This window comes from Hyperolius riggenbachi, chromosome 10 (assembly GCF_040937935.1).
Source record: "Hyperolius riggenbachi isolate aHypRig1 chromosome 10, aHypRig1.pri, whole genome shotgun sequence".
NCBI lineage: Eukaryota > Metazoa > Chordata > Amphibia > Anura > Hyperoliidae > Hyperolius > Hyperolius riggenbachi.
This window is the reverse complement of record NC_090655.1, coordinates 9,501,540-9,522,698: the sequence shown is the minus strand read 5'-3', so window position 1 is coordinate 9,522,698 and position 21,159 is coordinate 9,501,540. Positions and strand designations below refer to the sequence as shown.

The window sequence follows — 21,159 nt, the reverse complement described above, 5'->3', positions numbered from 1 at the left end:
GGTTATTATCTGAGGCTTGCCTCCCTGAGACGCCGGCCCTAGCAGACCGTTACTGCCAGAGGCCGAGATTCCTCCACTGCCACTTTGGGGGATCTCACACACGGGGTTCCCATTCAGAGGTAACCACACCTCTGAGGAATTGCCGTGTGGTGGATATTTCCACAACTTTGTGAATATTTACTGCTTTGTATATTTCCATGTTGTTCGTGTGTCCACTGCTTTACATCTACCCGCATTATTAGCAATTCCGCAGATTGCTATATAATCGGGTCTATCCTTGTATTGTTGGCGATACTGCGGATCCCCAATAATCAAGGTTCGGGGTGTGACACTGGTCTGAGTAGATCATTTCAGGCACTTACCGTGTTAGTGAGCCTTCCGCTGATTTACCATCAGGAAGATACTTACTATTTCACTCTAACATATCTGCATTAGTGGTGATTCTGTATATCACCACTTAATCAGATATTTGTGCCTCTTGCTGACACCAATCGTTACACTACCCATTTCCCTGAATGAATAATTAGCTGGGTGGAGCAGGAGCTGAAGCCTTGATTACTCTTTTGCTCTTCCATTAAACAAATCTTTGGCAGCCACTTGTAATGAATCCACCTGGCAGCTTCTGCTCGGAGCACCTTGAAAGAACTGCAATACTATATGCACACAAACGCAAAACAAATATTAATATAATGTAAACTTTTTTTTTGTTTTGAGACAGAAATACATTGTTAGAAAACAGAAATTAAAGTATACTATATGTCTTATCAGACTTTTTTTTTTAATATATTTTGCAGCTGTTAATTGTCAAAATGATGCCTTGTTATTTTAACTATTTAATACTAGTAGACCTAGAGACCTAGGCTCTAGGTCTGTATTGAAACCCCGCCTCCCTCTCCTCCCCTCTCATCCTCCCCCGTGACCGCCGTACAGTCACACTGCGCATGCACACGCCCGCTGCACGCCCCTTCTGGCCCCGTCCTCCCTCCCTGCACATGGGCAGTAGCACAAAAGACGGGACACACACACAGGAAGTGCAGGGATGGGACACAGAGACAAAAGGGTTTTATTATAGAGGATTAGTATTCGTAAATGTATTTACATTTCTTATTAACCACTTCACATCCAGACCTTGTTTCCCACTTATGGACCAGAGCAGTTTTGACAGTTTAGTTATGTCTATATTAAATCAGCAATAACTTTATCCCTACTTATGACACAGAAATTAAATATATATTGTTTTTTTCAAGACAAACTAGGCTTTCATTGTATGCCATTTTTCCCCTCAAACAATTAAGTTTTCTATGAATTTTAATGGAAAAACCAGGAAAAAAATAGAAACAACACATTATTTCTCAGTTTTACTTACTAATTCTAGTTTAAAAATAAAAAGCACTACTGTAGATAAAAACCACAAATTTTGTTTGGCTATTCTTACCGCTTATCACAAAACTTAGATTATGTTCCTGTCACAATTTATGGTGAAGATATTTGATTCTGAAATAATGCTACAGAGTGTATTTTTCACTGTGAACTGAGAAAATAAAAGTATTTTTAATAGTAAAAATCAATCTCATTAGCTCAGGAAACATATATTCCCATTCACCAATTAGTGCTGCATCAGATAGTGCCAGAAATGTGCACAGGAGCAAGTCCAATCCTGCACAGCACTGCTTCTGCTACAAGACGTATATCTACTGACTCCTGGCTTAGATGAAGTCACAGAGGACGTAGATATACTGTGTAGTGGTGGATAAAGTGGTTAAACACATGGGCCCATATGCAATTCACTTTTCTCCTGAGTTTTCTCCTAGGTGATATTTTTACACCTTATTAGATAATGTCTTTTAAATCACCAGCAAGCAAGAAAATACTCAAAATAGATTTGATAGTCAATTTTCACCAACTTTTGTGTACTTTTTCAGTTGTAACTCAGGAGAAAAAGTAAATTGCATATGGGCTATTACCCCTTTCTCGCTCTCTCACTCTCTCTCTTTTTATATATATATTTTTGTAAATGCAATATATTAAAAATGGCTTTGTAGTGAATTGAAACATATAAAATTCCCCAAAAAAGATTTAAATAAGGAATTGTTGTATATTCTTCTGCGCCAGTTATAAACCAATTCCGGTTTTGTATTGCAGGAAAATGTATCTTTAGAGGTGGGGATTGTGCAGCTGTGTAAGAATAAAAATCAATGGAAAGAACTGATGGACGTTTTCTTTTCTTGTACTGGTCCTAAAAAAATGTGCTGTTGACAACACATCAGAAAACCGATGATCTCTCACTAGTTGGATGCTTTACCTCTGTGTTAAATAATTAAATACACTTTATATTTGTAGTGTATTTAAATAATCAAATTGGTTGTGCCTTAATTATTCTAGGTACACACTACCGGTATGATATTCTCTGGCAGATTTACTGTCAGATCAATTATTTCCAACATCTCCGATCTGATTTCCGATCGATTTCCGATAGAAGTGAAGGGAAAACAGTCGGAAATCGATCAGAAATCAGAGCGGAGATGTTGGAAATTATTGATCTGCCAGTAAATCTGCCAGAACATCTCATAGTGTGTACCTCAGAGATGAGAGTCTTTTCAGGAAGCATAGATTGTTGGATTCAAAAAATGTGTTCTGCTAGTTTGATTATAACTGCTGTGACTTTTTTTATTTAAAATAAAATAACATTTCTACTACTGTTATCATTTAGACAACAAGTAAAAAATTGCCTTGTGCAGGTTTATCTGGATTTTTTTTTTGATTGAGATTTAATTTTTTCTAAAAAATTATTAATTTTCTTAAAGACTTGTATAGATGGGGTATTTTAGGCACTTAAAGCGGACCCAAACCAAACATTTTTTAATTCAAAATATTTAGTTGCAGCACTGTAACGATTGTGGAACTTTCTCCGTGATCAGCGCACAACGCGTGCGCTGACACGGCGGAAATCTTCCACAACCGTATATTTGCAGGCACCCAGCAAAAGGTGCTACGCACCTGTAGAGGGAAATTCCTGTCGGCAGATGGCGCTGGGGAGTGCAGAGGAACCAATCCTCTGTACCTCCACAAGTGCCAGACAGGAATTGTACGAAGCGCAGAACGCAATCGCAAGAGAGGCGATTGCGAATGAGATTGAGCAAAGGGACAGGTTGTATGTGTGTGCGCCAATCCAGTCGCCACCCCGCGACCGCGCACACACAACAGCAGATATGAAATAGGAACGCGATCGCGAGAGGTGCGATTGCCAGACGTGACACAAGGCAGATCAGAATAGAATATGAGGGTAGCAAAGGCACAGCAAATAATACAATAAGGAGATACGGAAAACAACAAACGCTAGCTAACCACGAACACCGCACTCATTCGCAACAGTGCACGCGGTTATGCGCGATCTCCACGTGATAAGTACAATAGAGACAAGCACGCCTAACTAACCATTAACAGACAAACATGAAACAGAGGACGCGAGCGCTTGCTTAACGGTTACCTCACCGAGCCTCCAGCAAGCGTAGCGGACAAGACAGACACACGAAAACAGGGACAAGCGAGAGATAGGATCCACAGCACTAGCGGAAAGTGGCTAGCACGATCCAGGTACAGAGTACAGAGTAGCAGAACAGAAGGATCCCCAGCGCTAGCGAAAAGTAGCTAGCGCGATCCCAGGAGACAGAACAGAAGGATCCCCAGCGCTAGCGAAAAGTAGCTAGCGCGATCCCAGGAGACAGAACAGAAGAGATAGCTGGTAGCAACCGCTGCACCAGCTATACTCCAAGAACAGAGATCAGAACCATTTCCTTTCGACCACCGTTGGGACAGGACAATGGCAACAGGCAAGACAAGACTGAACAGGCAATACAGATAATACAACCTGACTGGGCTAGAAGGGGAGCCTAAAGCAACCCCCAGGAATTAACTATACTAGATAGCAATGGCTGACACTCCAGCAGTGTCCATCAGGAACAGACCATGGAAGGGAAATGACCAGCAAAGCCTTCTGGGAAACATAAAGCTCTTATAGTGCCAGTCATCAAAGAAGGCAGGTAGGGAAATGGCATAACGAATGTATGCAAATTCCCCAGCAAGAGAACAGACCAGAACTTGCAATGGAAAGACAGGTCTCTGTTCCAGAGTCCTGCAGCATGCAAACCTAAACAATGGTCAAAAGGCTGCCTGCCTGCGCAGGCAGCTGAGCGGATTCTCACAGTACCCCCCCCCCCCCCCCCTCTAGGGATGGATTCCAGACATCCCTCAAAACTGGTATCATCACAAAACTCTAACTGAAGACTGTAACGATCCGCTCAGCTGCCTGCGCAGGCAGGCAGCCTTTTGATCATTATTCAGGTCTGCATGCTGCAGGACTCTGGAAAGAAGTCCTTCTGTCAGTTTTGCAGCTTGTGCTTGCTGAGGAATTTGCATACGTTGTCATGCAAATTGCCTGGCCACATTCATTGGAGGCGTGTACTATAAGTACTATGTGTGTCCCACAATGCTTCGCTGCTCATAGAGGTTGGTTCCTGCTGGACTCACCTGGAGTGTCAGCCACTGCTATCTTAGTATAGTTAATTCCTGGGGGTTGCTTTAGGCTCCCCTTCTAGCTCAGTCAGGTTGTATTATCTGTATTGCCTGTACTGTCTTGTCTTGCTTGTTTGCCATTGTCCTGTCCCTATGGTGGTGGACAGGAAATGGTTCTGATCTCCGTTCTTGGAGTATAGCTGGTGCAGCGGTTGCTATCAGCTATCTCTTCTGTTCTGTCTCCTGGGATCGCGCTAGCTACTTTTTGCTAGTGCCGGGGATCCTTCTGTTCTGTCTCCTGGGATCGCGCTAGCTACTTTTTGCTAGCGCCGGGGATCCTTCTGTTCTGTCTTGTCTGTCGCGATTGCGCTGTCACCAGCGGCGGTTGATAGCGAATCGTTCTGTCTTGTTTGGATCGCACTGGCCTCTAGCGGTAGCGGCTGTGGATCCTTCTGATCTGTGTTCCTGCTCGGATCACACTTGCTCTGGCGGAAGAGCGGTGGATCCTCTCTGCCTAGTTTCTGTTTTCGTGTGTCTGTCTTGTCTGTTGCGACCGCTTGCTGAAGGCTCGGTGAGGTAACCGTTAAGCAAGCGCCGCGTCCTCTGTTTCATGTTTGTCTGTCTATGGTTAGTTAGGCGTGCTTGTCTCTGTTGTGCTTATCACGTGGAGACCGCGCATAAACCGCGTGCACTGTTGCGAATGAGTGCGGTGTTCGCGGTTAGCTAGCGTTTATTATTTTCCGTATCTCCTCATTGTATTATTTGCTGTGCCTTTGCTAACCTCGTATTCTGTTCTGTTCTGCCTTGTGTCTCGTCTGGCGATCGCACCTCTCGCGATCGCGTTCCTATTTCGTATCTGCTGTTGTGTGTGCGCGGTCGCAGGGTGGCAACTAGATTGGCGCACACACATACAACCTATCCCTTTGCTCAATCTCATTCGCAATCGCCTCTCTTGCGATTGCGTTCTGCGCTTCGTACAAATTCCTGTCTGGCGTTTGTGGAGGTACAGAGGATTGGTTCCTCTGCACTCCCCAGCGCCATCTGCCGACAGGAATTTTCCCTCTACTGGTGCTTGCACCAAAAGCTGGGTTCTAGTATCTTGACACGCTTGTGGAGGACCTCCGCAGTGTCAGCGCACATCTTTGTGCGCTGAACACGGAGATATCCCACAATCGTTACATTATGAGCAGCCCAACCCAAAACCCCAGTGTAGAGGGAATTTCTGATTTGTACGATTTTGCTGAGTATGGTTCCTGTGTCTTTAAGAGTTTCAAAATATTAAATTCAGAGACGAAAGAGGATTTTCTCTCTGAATGCGTAAAATTTTGTCTGAATCCTACTTTTCAAATTACTGATCCGTCCACGTCTGCTCTCCAATTAGCTTATGTGCTTTTGAAAGATGATCTGTTTGTATGGGCTCATGAAATCTTGCAAGACAATTCTTGGAATGATAATCTATATCAGTTTCTTACATTTACATTCTCCTACTGGTTTGAGTTGCCTTGCTTGCCACCTGCCCTGTATGAGTGTGTAGTTGCTAATGAGTCAGCTGCTCTACCTACTTCATGCAAAACCATTCAGTTTGAAAATGAATGCAGTAACTATTCCCCTGTGTCTAAACAGCAGCCACCTAAAGCAGCAAGGACTAAAAGCAGGAAAAAAAGGAAGACTTCTCAGCTGAAAAAACCGTTGCCCATAGCAATTACAAATAAAAAAATTGTTTCTGTAAAGTCTGAAATTTCTCAGTCTCAGGTTATGGTGGAACCATTCCTGGGACATCTGCCCTGTCCACAAAATAAACTTCCAGTTTTGCCCTGTAACATGGATAGTTCAGAATCCTTCCGAGAAAACTTGAAAAATGATGTTCCTGAGGTCTTGTTTGATGTTCTGGAGGTCTCAGAGTTCCTCCCAAAGGGTGCAGAACTTGTAGGAGATGTCTCCTGCCCCCCAAGTCCTTCTGAGGTGTTACCCTCTTCCGTAGGCATTGCTGCCTTGCTGGCTACCTTTTCAGCTCTGATGGAGCTTCACTCATATGTAGTCAATGATGATATTATTGTCACAGAAATTTCTGAATTTGTATCCGAGTCTTCTTGTGAAAGTACAGTGCCTGTGACCTCCACTCATGATGATTCTCTGTCTGGTACTGGTTTTGGTCTTGTCGTGCCGGACTCTGAGGTTGGCAGTTCCCCGACATGTACTGAGGTTTCTCCTGTGCTGGTGTACCCCAGTGTGCTCTGTGACCCAGAAAGCCCAAGTGTGCCTCGGTTACCAGCGTACTCAGATGCTTCCTCGGTGGAGACATGCTCTGATTTAGCCTGCCTGCTTGCATGCCCAGAAGTGGTCCCTGAAAGTCTTGATCTTGATGGGTGTCCTCGTAATTCTGAATCCGGAATTGTCATTGGTTCCATGGGGGTTCTTGGTAATTCTCCATGTGAGCCTGGTGATTGTTCTGCCCTCTTGGGATCTCTGTGGAGCTTCAAAAGGTTCTGGGAGATTCCGGGAGAGATTTTGCTTGGTCCCCTGGATAAGATCAACGGTGGCTTTTGTGTTGTAAGGGACACTTCGAACAGGTATTGTGGCAGGTTTGGTATTTTCGGACGCTCGTTGGAAGGTGGTGGGTATTGTCTGGAGGGTGTCGATGGCTTTTTCTCTGGTATTCACAGTCCTGATGGGTGTTACGCTAAGACTGGTAGTACTGATGGGCATGTTTCGGTGGCTTCTGTTTCCGATGAGGTCGGTTTCGGGTGGACTGACTCTGGAATTGGACCTTGTCGGGCTGCCCCGACCTTCATGAGTCTTCAGTTAGAGTTTTTTGGTAACGCCAGTTTTGAAAGACGTCTGGAATTCGTCCCTAGAGGGGGGGGTACTGTAACGATCCGCTCAGCTGCCTGCGCAGGCAGGCAGCCTTTTGATCATTATTCAGGTCTGCATGCTGCAGGACTCTGGAAAGAAGTCCTTCTGTCAGTTTTGCAGCTTGTGCTTGCTGAGGAATTTGCATACGTTGTCATGCAAATTGCCTGGCCACATTCATTGGAGGCGTGTACTATAAGTACTATGTGTGTCCCACAATGCTTCGCTGCTCATAGAGGTTGGTTCCTGCTGGACTCACCTGGAGTGTCAGCCACTGCTATCTTAGTATAGTTAATTCCTGGGGGTTGCTTTAGGCTCCCCTTCTAGCTCAGTCAGGTTGTATTATCTGTATTGCCTGTACTGTCTTGTCTTGCTTGTTTGCCATTGTCCTGTCCCTATGGTGGTGGACAGGAAATGGTTCTGATCTCCGTTCTTGGAGTATAGCTGGTGCAGCGGTTGCTATCAGCTATCTCTTCTGTTCTGTCTCCTGGGATCGCGCTAGCTACTTTTTGCTAGTGCCGGGGATCCTTCTGTTCTGTCTCCTGGGATCGCGCTAGCTACTTTTTGCTAGCGCCGGGGATCCTTCTGTTCTGTCTTGTCTGTCGCGATTGCGCTGTCACCAGCGGCGGTTGATAGCGAATCGTTCTGTCTTGTTTGGATCGCACTGGCCTCTAGCGGTAGCGGCTGTGGATCCTTCTGATCTGTGTTCCTGCTCGGATCACACTTGCTCTGGCGGAAGAGCGGTGGATCCTCTCTGCCTAGTTTCTGTTTTCGTGTGTCTGTCTTGTCTGTTGCGACCGCTTGCTGAAGGCTCGGTGAGGTAACCGTTAAGCAAGCGTCGCGTCCTCTGTTTCATGTTTGTCTGTCTATGGTTAGTTAGGCGTGCTTGTCTCTGTTGTGCTTATCACGTGGAGACCGCGCATAAACCGCGTGCACTGTTGCGAATGAGTGCGGTGTTCGCGGTTAGCTAGCGTTTATTATTTTCCGTATCTCCTCATTGTATTATTTGCTGTGCCTTTGCTAACCTCGTATTCTGTTCTGTTCTGCCTTGTGTCTCGTCTGGCGATCGCACCTCTCGCGATCGCGTTCCTATTTCGTATCTGCTGTTGTGTGTGCGCGGTCGCAGGGTGGCAACTAGATTGGCGCACACACATACAACCTATCCCTTTGCTCAATCTCATTCGCAATCGCCTCTCTTGCGATTGCGTTCTGCGCTTCGTACAAATTCCTGTCTGGCGTTTGTGGAGGTACAGAGGATTGGTTCCTCTGCACTCCCCAGCGCCATCTGCCGACAGGAATTTTCCCTCTACTGGTGCTTGCACCAAAAGCTGGGTTCTAGTATCTTGACACGCTTGTGGAGGACCTCCGCAGTGTCAGCGCACATCTTTGTGCGCTGAACACGGAGATATCCCACAATCGTTACAAAGACTCATGAAGGTCGGGGCAGCCCAACAAGGCCCAATTCCAGAGTCAGTCCATCCGAAACCGACCTCATCGGAAGCAGAAGCCACCGAAACATGCCCATCAGCACTACAAGTCTCAGCGTAACACCCATCAGGACTGTGGACACCAGAGAAGAAGCCATCGACACCCTCCAGACAATACCCACCACCTTCCAAGGAGCGTCCAAGAATACCAAACCTGCCGCAATACCTGTTCGAAGTGTCCCTTACAACACCAAAGCCATTGCTGATCGTATTCAGGGCACCAAGCAAAACCTTTCCTGGAATCTCCCAGAACGCCTTGAAGCTCCGCAGAGATCCCAAGAAGCCAGAACGCTCACCAGGCTCACATGGAGAACCACCAAGAACCCCTATGGAACCTATGATCATTCCAGACTCAAAATTAGCAGGACACCCATCAAGATCAGGACTTTCAGGGACCACTTCTGGGCATGCAAGCAGGCAGGCTATATCGGAACATGTCTCCACTGAGGAAACATCTGAGTACGCTGGTAACCGAGGCACACTTGGGCTTTCTGGGTCACAGAGCACATCGGGGTACACTAGTACAGGAGAAACCTCAGGACATGTCGGGGAACTGCCAACCTCAGAGTCCGACACGACAAGACCAAAAGCAGTACTGGTCTTTCAAAAGAAGACTCGGACTCAAATTCAGAATTTTCTGTAACTGCAATATCATCATTGATTACACATGACTGAAGCTCCACCAGAGCTGAAAAGGTAGCCAGCAAGGCAGCAATGCCTACGGAAGTGGGCAACACCTCAGAAGGACCTGGGGGGCAGGAGACATCTCCTACAAGTTCTGCACCCTTTGGGAGGAACTCGGAGACCTCCAGAACATCATTTTTCAAGTTTTCTAAGAAGGATTCTGTACTATCCATGTTACAGGGCAAAACTGGAACTTTATTTTGTGAACAGGGCAGATGTCCCAGGGAAGATTCCACCACAAACTGAGACTGGATCTCATCATCATGAGGGGAATGTACAGGTATATTTATTGGAACACACACTGACTCCCTAACTTCAATCTCACTGCACCCGGAATTCTGCGTAGCAGTCAAACTAGCTTGCAACTCCAAAACTGCAGAAAAACAGGTAAAAATAGCAGCAATACCTAGACGAGCCTCTAGGGGCAGGGCAGGAGATATTGTACAAGGCAATATTGACTCATCCAGAGTACAGGGTGGAGAGTCAGAACTTCCCTCAGAGCAAGAAAGGGGCTCACAAACGTCAGTGTGAAAGGAAAACATGTTTCTATTCATGGTACAGGGCAGGTTCAGAGAAAGCATCTCTGAATAAGGCAAAGAGGGTTCAGCATCAGATTCGCAAAACTGAAGCGCTGTCTCACTCTTAGACTCTGCTAATAATGTCGAATCCGAGGAATCAGAACGCAAAACCTGCGAATCAAAATTCACTTTAGGTTGTGAAACTGACGCTTCTATAGCGCAAACCTCCGCGATCTGCGGAGCAGACTGCAAGGCATCTAGGACCGAAACGCTGGAGCAACTGTCCCCAGGCAACGGGCCCTTACAGGTGTGAACAGGGTGAGACAGAGACTCATGTGCAGAAGAAATAGTGACATCAACAGGACAAACTTTATTAGGCATATTAATTTTACTTTTGACGCTGCATAGTCGAGAACTTTTCCCCATAGCAGGGTCACAGACGGAAGATCTCTAAGATCTGTTACTAAATGACAAAGGATTCCACACATCCTTGAGGAAACCGGCAGACTCATGCCGATCACAATCTGCAGGAACATCCGAGAAACAGGCATCAGATCGCACAGATTCAAACTGCACACTGTCAGGAGCGAATCCTTCAGGATTCGCACAGGAATCAACCACAGCGGCACACTCATTCATTTCAGATCGCACAAAGTCAAGACTCTCATGCTATACCCCAGAAAGGCAGGAACAATCATCCGACAACGATGTCTCTTTATTGGAATCAATTGGTTGGTGTGCGTGCAACTCATCCAAAATCGTTTGCCATACATAGATCACCAGATCCACATCATCCTTGTCACATTCATCGGAATCAATCAGAAGGTACATTGAATCGAGACAAGCATTCAAGACATTTTCGCTTTTTGCGATGTAAAAATCGCAAAAGGCTTTCCAATCAAAATCGAATTCTTTCAGCAAGGCCCCAACATCCCAGGAAGCAAATGGGGGTTCAAACAGGCCAGTATCCAGATAATCTCCATAGGGGTGGAGTTCAGGAACAAGAACAGATTTTTTAACTGCTTTAATATAGTGTGCGATCCTACCTATAGCAGGATCCACATAAGCTTTGGATTGGGGCAAAAAACCTGGAGATTGAGCAACATCATCATACACATCATTAGGGAGTGTTTTATTCAGATGCTTGCACTTTTTAGTTTTTCCCTTTTTTGCAACTTTGCATGTCTGCTGTTTAAAACCTGAAGTGGCAACAGACACGTTGAACTGATTGTCATACTCAAAGGTTTTACATGGAAGGGAAAGATCAGCTGACCTATCAGCAGCTACACACTCAATCAGAGCAGGTGGCAAGCCAGGCAGTTTAAACCAGTGAGAAAATATCACTGCAAGAAACTGATACAGATTATCATTCCAGGAATTGATTTTTAACAAATCATATGCCCAGGTGAACAAATCGTCTTTTAAGAGCACATAGGCAAAAAGAAGAGCCGACGTGGACGGATCAGAAATCTGAAAGGTGGGATTCAGACAAAACCTCACACATTCAGAAAGAAATTCCGCCTTGGTCTCTGAATGTATCCTTTTAAAGCTCTTAAAGACACAGGACCCAAACTCGACAAAATCGTACAAATCAGAAATTCCGTCTACACTGGGGGTTTGGGTTGGGCTGGTCATTCTGTAACGATTGTGGAACTTTCTCCGTGATCAGCGCACAGTGCGTGCGCTGACACGGCGGAAATCTTCCACAAGCGTATATTTGCAGGCACCCAGCAAAAGGTGCTACGCACCTGTAGAGGGAAATTCCTGTCGGCAGATGGCGCTGGGGAGTGCAGAGGAACCAATCCTCTGTACCTCCACAAGTGCCAGACAGGAATTGTACGAAGCGCAGAACGCAATCGCAAGAGAGGCGATTGCGAATGAGATTGAGCAAAGGGACAGGTTGTATGTGTGTGCGCCAATCCAGTCGCCACCCCGCGACCGCGCACACACAACAGCAGATATGAAATAGGAACGCGATCGCGAGAGGTGCGATCGCCAGACGTGACACAAGGCAGATCAGAATAGAATATGAGGGTAGCAAAGGCACAGCAAATAATACAATAAGGAGATACGGAAAACAACAAACGCTAGCTAACCGCGAACACCGCACTCATTCGCAACAGTGCATGCGGTTATGCGTGATCTCCACGTGATAAGCACAATAGAGACAAGCACGCCTAACTAACCATTAACAGACAAACATGAAACAGAGGACGCGAGCGCTTGCTTAACGGTTACCTCACCGAGCCTCCAGCAAGCGTAGCGGACAAGACAGACACACGAAAACAGGGACAAGCGAGAGATAGGATCCACAGCACTAGTGGAAAGTGGCTAGCGCGATCCAGGCACAGAGTACAGAGTAGCAGAACAGAAGGATCCCCAGCGCTAGCGAAAAGTAGCTAGCGCGATCCCAGGAGACAGAACAGAAGGATCCCCAGCCCTAGCGAAAAGTAGCTAGCGCGATCCCAGGAGACAGAACAGAAGAGATAGCTGGTAGCAACCGCTGCACCAGCTATACTCCAAGAACAGAGATCAGAACCATTTCCTTTCGACCACCGTTGGGACAGGACAATGGCAACAGGCAAGACAAGACAGAACAGGCAATACAGATAATACAACCTGACTGGGCTAGAAGGGGAGCCTAAAGCAACCCCCAGGAATTAACTATACTAGATAGCAATGGCTGACACACCAGCAGTATCCATCAGGAACAGACCATGGAAGAAAATGTCCAGCAAAGCCTTCTGGGAAACATAAAGCTCTTATAGTGCCAGTCATCAAAGAAGGCAGGTAGGGGATTTGCATAACGAATGTATGCAAATTCCCCAGCAAGAGAACAGACCAGAACTTGCAATGGAAAGACAGGTCTCTGTTCCAGAGTCCTGCAGCATGCAAACCTAAACAATGGTCAAAAGGCTGCCTGCCTGCGCAGGCAGCTGAGCGGATTCTCACAAGCACTCTGACACATACAAAGATAAATAAACACTCCGTCAAGCCTATGAGCATTTCAGTGCATGCTTTTCACCCTTCTCTTTCCATAACTAGGGTTATACAGGTGGTTATACAGCCATTAGCAATAGGGCTACTCAAATTCGGATCCGGGAAACACCCGGATAGTTGCTATCCAGATATCTCCCAGTAAACCTTTGCGGGGTGGGGTCAAGCTTACCTGTCTGACGTCTTCTTCATCCGTCTCTGGCGCCTCCCACGATGCCTTCCAAGCGGCGGTCACGTGACTACAAACCCTTTCCTCCTTCCGGGTTAAAGGAGGAAGTGTTTGTAGTCACGTGATGTGCGTGGACCGCATTGTGGGAGGCACCAGGGACAGACGAAGAAGACGTCAGACAGGTAAGCTTGACCCACCCCACACAGGTTTACTGGGAGATATCTGGATAGCAACTATCCGGGTGTCTCCCGGAGTCGGATTTGAGCAGCCCTAATTAGCAATTCCTCCTTTGCCGGACACTACCTACTCCACCAGTCTGCCGGATTCTGTCCCAGCAATATGAAAGGAAGAGAGGGGCTCCTCCAATAAGGCTGCTTACACACCAAGACATTACAGGCGCACGTTAGTGCACCTGTAACGCTCCCCCAACGCACAGCAATGTAACACAAGTGGGCTGTTCACACAGCCCACGTTGCGTTACATGTAACGCTGCACGTTCTGTGCAAAGTGCAGCATGCTACGGCGTTGGAGCGGCTATAGCCGCATTAGACTGTTTGCACATGCGCAGCGGGGGGAGGAGAGGAGGCGGGGAGAGCCAGCTACAGTAGCCGCGCACATGGCTACTTAATATTCACTGCACTGGCGGGCGCTGATTGGCCGGCGGGACCACGTGATGCAGAGTGTCTCGCTCCGCATCACGTGGTCCCGCTGGCCAATCAGCGCCACTCTGGGAGACATTATAGGACTCGAGCCGCCTAACGCGGCTCACTCTACCGTCGGCTCTTGCAGCACCATACGTTGTGTTAGGTGCACGTTATGCGACCTTAACGTGCCACCTAATGCAACGTCTTGGTGTGCAAGAAGCCTAAATGTAAAATATTTTATATTTGTCATCATGCAGCTGAAAAAAGGCTGCTATTTATTATTATAATTTAGAAAATAGATTTTATTTCTGAAATCTTGTATTTTTAATTTGAGTCCACTTTAATATTTTGTATCTATGTATCTAGGGGAAACCTGGGCTATAAAGAATAGCATAACTTTGATATAACCCATACATTACGTAAAGGATATTTACTACACTCTGCACGGTTCATAAACAAAACTTTACACTAATTTAAAAAGGAACTGTAACCAAAGATTGAACTTGGTTGAATCCCAATCAGTAGCTGATACCCCCTTTCCCAGGAGAAATCTTCACCTTTTCTCAAATAGATCATCAGTGGGGTCTGCATGGCTGATATTGTGGTTAAACTCCTCCCACAGTGTGATGTCATGACCATGGTCCTGACAGTTTCCTGCCTGTGAACCTTGCTGCATTGTGGGAAATAACAGCTGTTTCCAACTGCCAAGCAACCAGTATCTCCTTCTGTGCATACATATATCTATAACAAAAACAACCTTTTAGCCTATCGCATCGTTAGTGGGTGTGGCTATAGCTAAGGGCAATTGGTGCTGTTTAGTTTTCTTCATGTCTGCCAGCAGTAAAGATGATGACCTGCAGAATGATTTTGGATCAAACATTATGAAGAAATTACATGGTGAATATCAATCATTTCTTCAGTTTTTTCTCCTATGTTTTACCTTCTCACTTAGCAATGTATTGATTTATTTTTTTCCCCTTTTTGGTAGAGGTCCTGTAAGGTTCTCTCAGGGCTCATCTTTAATAGGGCATTGCTTGTAATATTACAGAATTGCTTTGCTGTTATGTAGGATGTATACCTGACTTTGTTTTCCTTTTCTCCCCCACCGCAGCCATAATTACGTACGAGGATCGATAACGCTTTATATCATCAATCTTCATCGGTCAAGGAAAAAAATCAAATTGGCGGGAACACTGAGGGACAAGACCGTCCACCAGTATCTCCTGCAGCCACATGGATCTGAGGGAATCCTCTCCAAGTAAGCCGATATTGCAAAAGGTGTTAACAAGCCTATGCGTAATGGACCGTTAGAATAATATCTATATATACCGTATATACTCGAATACAAGTCGACCTTGTGTATAAGCCGACTCCAATATTCAATCATCTTAAAGCGGAATATAACCTTGCATTTCAACTTTGCTCTAAAACATTATTTACAGCATATTATATGCAAAAAGCATTTTTTTTTTACTAGACCAGCATTGGAAGGGTTAAACACAGAGCTTTAAAGTTCTGTGGAGAGATATGCAGAAGTTCAGATTGTTACATTCTATTTAGTTAAATGTATCTATTGAGAAATGTTACACACTCTTTGGCTGTCCTCCAGCTCCTTCTCAGTCAGAGATGAGTCACATTCAACACTTAGATACATTTATGTAAACAAAATGTATCTATGTCAGCTTCGGATGCATCTGCAGAAATCTCCAGGAACTTTAAAGCTCTGTGTAACCCTTCCAATGCTGGTCTAGTAAAAAAAAAATGCTGGTTGCATAAAATATACTGTAAATAATGTTTTAGAGCAAAGTTGAAATGCAGGGTTATATTCCGCTTTAAGCTGGAATTTTTATTGACTTACCGTATTTTTCGCCGTATAAGACGCTCCGGCATATAAGACGCACCCAGATTTAGAGGGCAAAAATCAGGAAAAAAAGAAAAAACTAAACCTAGGTGTGTCTATGATGCAGGGGTGTCTTAAGGACTTTTTACCTCCCCCTTTCCAGTTACATTACATACTATTACACCACATATGGGGACAGTGTTATGTGCTGTGTCTCCCTGTGCCTGCTGTGTCCCCCTGTGCTGTGTCTCCCTGTGCCTGCTGTGTCCCCCTGTGCCTGCTGTGTCCCCTTGTGCCTGCTGTGTCCCCCTGTTCTGCCTGCCGTGTCCCCCTGTTCTGCCTGCAGCCCCCTGTGCCAGTGTCCCCCGTCCCCCTGTTGTGGCATTGTCCCCCTGTTGTGGCAGTGTCCCCCTGTTGTGGCAGTGTCCCCTGTGGCAGTGTCCCCTATTGTGCCAGTGTCCCCCTGTTGTGCCAGTGTCCCCCTCTTGTGGCAGTGTCCCCCTGTTGTGGCAGTGTCCCCCTGTTGTGGCAGTGTCCCCTGTTGTGGCAGTGTCCCCCTGTTGTGGCAGTGTCCCCCTGTTGTGGCAGTGTCCCCCTGTTGTAGCAGTGTCCCCTGTGGTAGCGTCCCCCTGTTCTGCCTGCAGCCCCCTGTGCCAGTGTCCCCCGTCCCCCTGTTGTGGCAGTGTCCCCCTGTTGTGGCAGTGTCCCCCTGTTGTGCCAGTGTCCCCCTGTTGTGGCAGTGTCCCCCTGTTGTAGCAGTGTCCCCTGTGGTAGCATCCCCTGTGCCTGTGGCCCAACTGTCGGTGTGTCCTCCAGTGCCGGTGTCCCCCTGTGCAGGTAGTGTGAGTACACATACATTACCTGCTCCTGCCGCCGCGCTCCTGGCTCCCCGATCCTCTTCTTCCATCTACCGCTGCCCGCTGCTGCCCCCGCCGAACATCCCTTGCCGGTCTTAGCCGCAGGGATACGCTATCAGCACACCACGTGTCGGGGTCACGCATGCCGCTGAACAACGCTGGCCGGTCCTAATTATCCGCGCAGGGATACGCTATCAGCGTGCGCCGGGTCACACATGCGTATGCGTGACCCCGGCGCACGTGGTGTGCTGATAGTGTATCCCTGCGCGGCTAATTAGGACCGGCCAGCGTTCGGCGGCATGCGGGACCCCGGCACGTGGTGTGCTGATAGCGTATCCATGCGGCTAAGACCGGCCAGCGATGTTCGGCGGGGGCAGCAGCGGGCAGCGGTAGATGGAAGAAGAGGATCGGGGAGCCAGGATTGGAGCCAGGAGCGCGGCGGCAGGAGCAGGTAATGTATATAGTGCTTCCCTGCGCATCTCTGCATCCCGAAATCCGTACCTTCGCCGCATAAGACGCACCCACTTTTCCCCCAACATTTTGGGGAAGAAAAAGTGCGTCTTATACGGCGAAAAATACGGTAAGTATAAGTCTACCCAGCAAAGGTAATGGCTGCACTTGGGGATCAGGAGGGGTTAATGACTCAACTGCATACAGTATTGCAGCCATTAATCCCTCCTGTCCCTTAAGGGAAGCCAATACCTCCTCCAGGCCACCAAGTGGTGCAATTATTCACTCCTCCTCCTGCAGCCCAGTATTTCCCCGCTGCCCCTTTCCTTGTTAATAGTTGTGGCCGGGACTATCTCACCTGTGTTTTCTTGGCATTCCCTTTCCTCAAAGTGTCACTTACGACTGGGTAAATTGCTGCAAATGGGAATATCACTCAGCGTGCTCAGAGTTGCCTGTGACTCGTGTATAAGTCACCCCTATACTTTTATAATGTTAATCAGACTGAAATTTCTAGACTTATACTCGAGTATATACCGTATGCCGTTTTATACCCTCGAGATATAAAACGGCATATTGTGTTTTCTTTGAATCTGGTAGATGTTCATGTACTTCCTGTTCCTGGTGACACCCTGGGTACTGATGGCTCCCCGGGTGTCGTGATAGGAAAATATTTGATTTCACTTCCTGTGGTTTCACTGAGGTAGGAAATCTGCTCAATAGAAAAAAATTAATGAAATAATGAAATCCATCCTTCACCAGTCTATCTAAACCAGAAGACATTTTGAGGCTGGAGTTGGACTTTAAAGGGGACATGAGGTGAGAGGGACATGGAGGCTGCCATATTTATTTCCTTGTAAACAATTGCCTGGCAGTCCTCTTGATCTTCTGGCATATGTATTGTCTAAGTGAAAACCAGGGCTGTGGCGTCAGTACCAAAATCCTCCAACTCCAACTCTGACTCCAACTCCTTAGTTTATGAAACCTCCGACTTCAACTCCAGGTACCCAAAATTGTTCCGACCCCAAAGCCCTGGTCAAAACCCTGGAACAAGCATATTGGGAACCCAGTAAAACCTGAGTCAGTGCACCTGATCTGCTGCATGCTTGTTCAGGGGCTATAGCTAAAGGGATTAGAGGCAGAAGATCAGCAGGACTGCCAGGCAACTGGTATTGTTTAAAAGGAAATAAATATGGCTACATCCATATCACTCTTACCTCCGATTCACTTTTTATTATTTTTATTTATAAAGCGCCAACATGTTCTGTGGTGCTGTACAAATTGGGGAAAAAAACAAGGGGTACATAATGATACAGACAATGATAAACATCAAATATGGACACTGGTACAAAATACAGAACGTTTGATTACAATTCCAGATGTAATATGATGAATAAAATGTATAACAGTGCAAGCTATGAAATGAATAACATTCCAAGACACAAAAGGGTGAGAGAACCCTGCCCTTGTGAGCTTACAATCTAAAGGAATGAGGTAGAAACAAGAGGTGGGGAAGTATACAATATATATATATATATATATATATATATATATACAGGCAGTGCGTGATTAGGTTATTTACTAAGGAGTAAAACTAGACGTGAGGTTGAAGGGTGCATGGTCTAAGATAGAGCATATGCTTGTCGGAAAAGGTGAGTTTTAAGGGAGAGTTTAAAGATTTCAAGGGTGGAAGAGTGGCGAATGTGCTGTGGAAGGGCATTCCAGAGGAGGGGTGAGGCACGTGAGAAGTCTTGTTCGCGTGAATGTGAGGAGGTAATTGTAGAAGAGGATAGAAGAAGCTTGTGTGCAGATCTGAGATTGCGGTTGGGTTGGTATCTGGAAACTAGTGAGGAGATGTACAGGAGAGAGATTGTGGAGAGCTTAGTGTACTTGTAGTGAGCTAGTGCCTTCCGGTGCATTTGGCGTCAGGAGAGCAGAATGACGGTTCTCCCTGCTGCTGCAAACTTCCAAACGGTGTTAAATACTATTCCCCCTCCGAGTTTTACAGCACAGTATTACATTGCAGCTATGGGGCGCCTAAGCGCCGAAACGACCTGCTTTGGTGCTAGCTGCCTAGGCAGAACTCTCCTACCGTCTATTTACACTTGCTGATCTAATCAGACATTTTTGTCTACCTAAACCACCACAGAACACAGAGACAAGGATTTCTTTAGCAGCTATGTGGAATAAAGACTTTTTATCATGTGCTGTGCAAACGTTTAGGTCCACTTTAAAGGGGAACTTCAGCCTAAACAAACATACTGTTATTAAGTTACATTAGTTATGTTAATTAAAATAGATGGTTAATATAACCTCTTACCCACCCTGTTTTAAAAGAACAGGCAAATGTTTGTGATTCCATGGGGGCAGCCGTCTTTTTGGTTGAAAGGAGGTGACAGGGAGCATGAGACACAGTTCCAACTGTCCTGTGTCCTGATCACCCCACCCAGCTGAGCACGCTAGGCTTCAAATTTCAAATTCAAAATTAAAAAAAAAAATTGTACCAAAACAGCAGAAGAAGAACAACAACATCAGAAATCCCATCATGCTTTGCACAGCATCAGGGGAAAAATGCCCGGGCAGATTTCTTCTGTGCAGCTAAAAATGAGGCTTGGGTAAGAAAAACAAAGTTCGGATGCTGTGAAACTGTTAAAGAAACACCGAGCCTTTTCAGTGCTGCTGAGTAGATTTTTAGTCTGGAGGTTCACTTTAAAACACTCTCACCTTTCAAAACAGGTGATTAAATCTCCTTTCCTCCAAACGTAGTTCATCTCCTCTTGTCTTCTGTACAGATCTAGAGATGAAAAGGTAATTGACCAAGCCTTTCTATTGCCTTTGGACATCGTTATACATGTAAATGAAGTCACTTTTAAGATGTAGATTTATTAGGGGAAGATGGGATGGCATATGTGACAGTGAGAGGACTGATGCAGTGTCCCTTCTTTGAGAACCTGAGATGAGATGGATAGGGCTGTTGACATTTATTTCCTTTGACACAATGCACATTGCCTGGCTGTCCTGCTGATCCTCTGCCTCAAGTACCTTTAGTCATAGCCCATGAACAAGCATGCAGCATATAAAGTGTTTCTGACTGACGTGTAACTGGATTAGCCACATGCTTATTTCAGGTGTATGATTTGAACGCTACTGATGCCATATAAATCAGCAGGACAGCCAGGTAACTGGTATTCTTTAAAAGAGAGTAAATATGGTGACCGGTAATCACTCTCCCCTCAGGTTCCCTTAAAAGTGTGAGACAAATAAAACAAAATGGCTTTCTCCAGCTCCCTGTAGTCTGTGGGCCCCCTCAGTGCCCAGGGTCCGTCAGGGGCTACTGCACATTGTGTGGCCACGTATGTCCTTGCTTCCCTCTCCCAAGGTATGTATCTAAATCAGGCCTGGGCAAAAAACGGGCCATGGGCCATCTTCGGCCGTAGCCGCTATGAAGCCATCCCAACTCTAGAGGGCAGGATTCCGCCTGTCTTATCCTGTCCCTCCGGTCGTCCTTACACAATGCAGTCACCCAATCACTCATCTCCATAGCAGTGCAGGCATCATGTGATACGCCGTGTCTCATGATGCCAACGTCACAATGGAGATCACCTCTGGAACTAGTGATTGGGTGAATTACACCCAATCACTTCGCACATACTCAAGTCCAGAGGGAGAGAGAACCGGTAGGATCGGGCCTCATTCTAGATAATACATGTCAAACTTCCGCCCGTGGGCCAAATCTGGCCCTCGGTGCCATCAAATTTGGCCCTCAGGTGGTTTCTACACTTTGCATTATGTTTGGCCCACTCTAGACCACCAGGGAAGCTACATTGGAGGGTAAGCCCTAGGTCATCAGGGAAGCCATATGGGGAGGGGACAGCACTAGAACTGTATAGGGGAGGGAGGGGCCACTAGACAACTGTTTAAAGAGGAGGAGGCATTAGACACCAGGGAACTGTATAGGGGATGAGGGGGGCTCTCAGACACCAGGGAACTTTATAAGGGGGGAGGTGGCCACTAGACATTGAGGTCGGCCCGTGACTTGGTCCCAGAGCTCACTTTCGGCCCACTTTGTATTTGAAGTCGACATCCCCGGTCTAGAGGAATGCGGCCTGATTGAAGAAAAGTCTGCCCACCACTGATCTAAATACATCCATGTA

The 21,159-nt window shown here is 46.4% G+C and overlaps 1 protein-coding gene across 1 annotated transcript in view; it reads left to right on the top strand.

The window, feature by feature from the left end:
- HPSE2 (heparanase 2 (inactive)) overlaps window positions 1–21,159 on the top strand; it is a 419,309-nt gene that overhangs the window by 383,794 nt on the left and 14,356 nt on the right. The window contains exon 11 of the mRNA XM_068257797.1: window positions 14,973–15,119. Coding sequence (XP_068113898.1) covers window positions 14,973–15,119 — 147 coding nt within the window. The remainder of the gene's footprint in view (window positions 1–14,972; window positions 15,120–21,159) is intronic.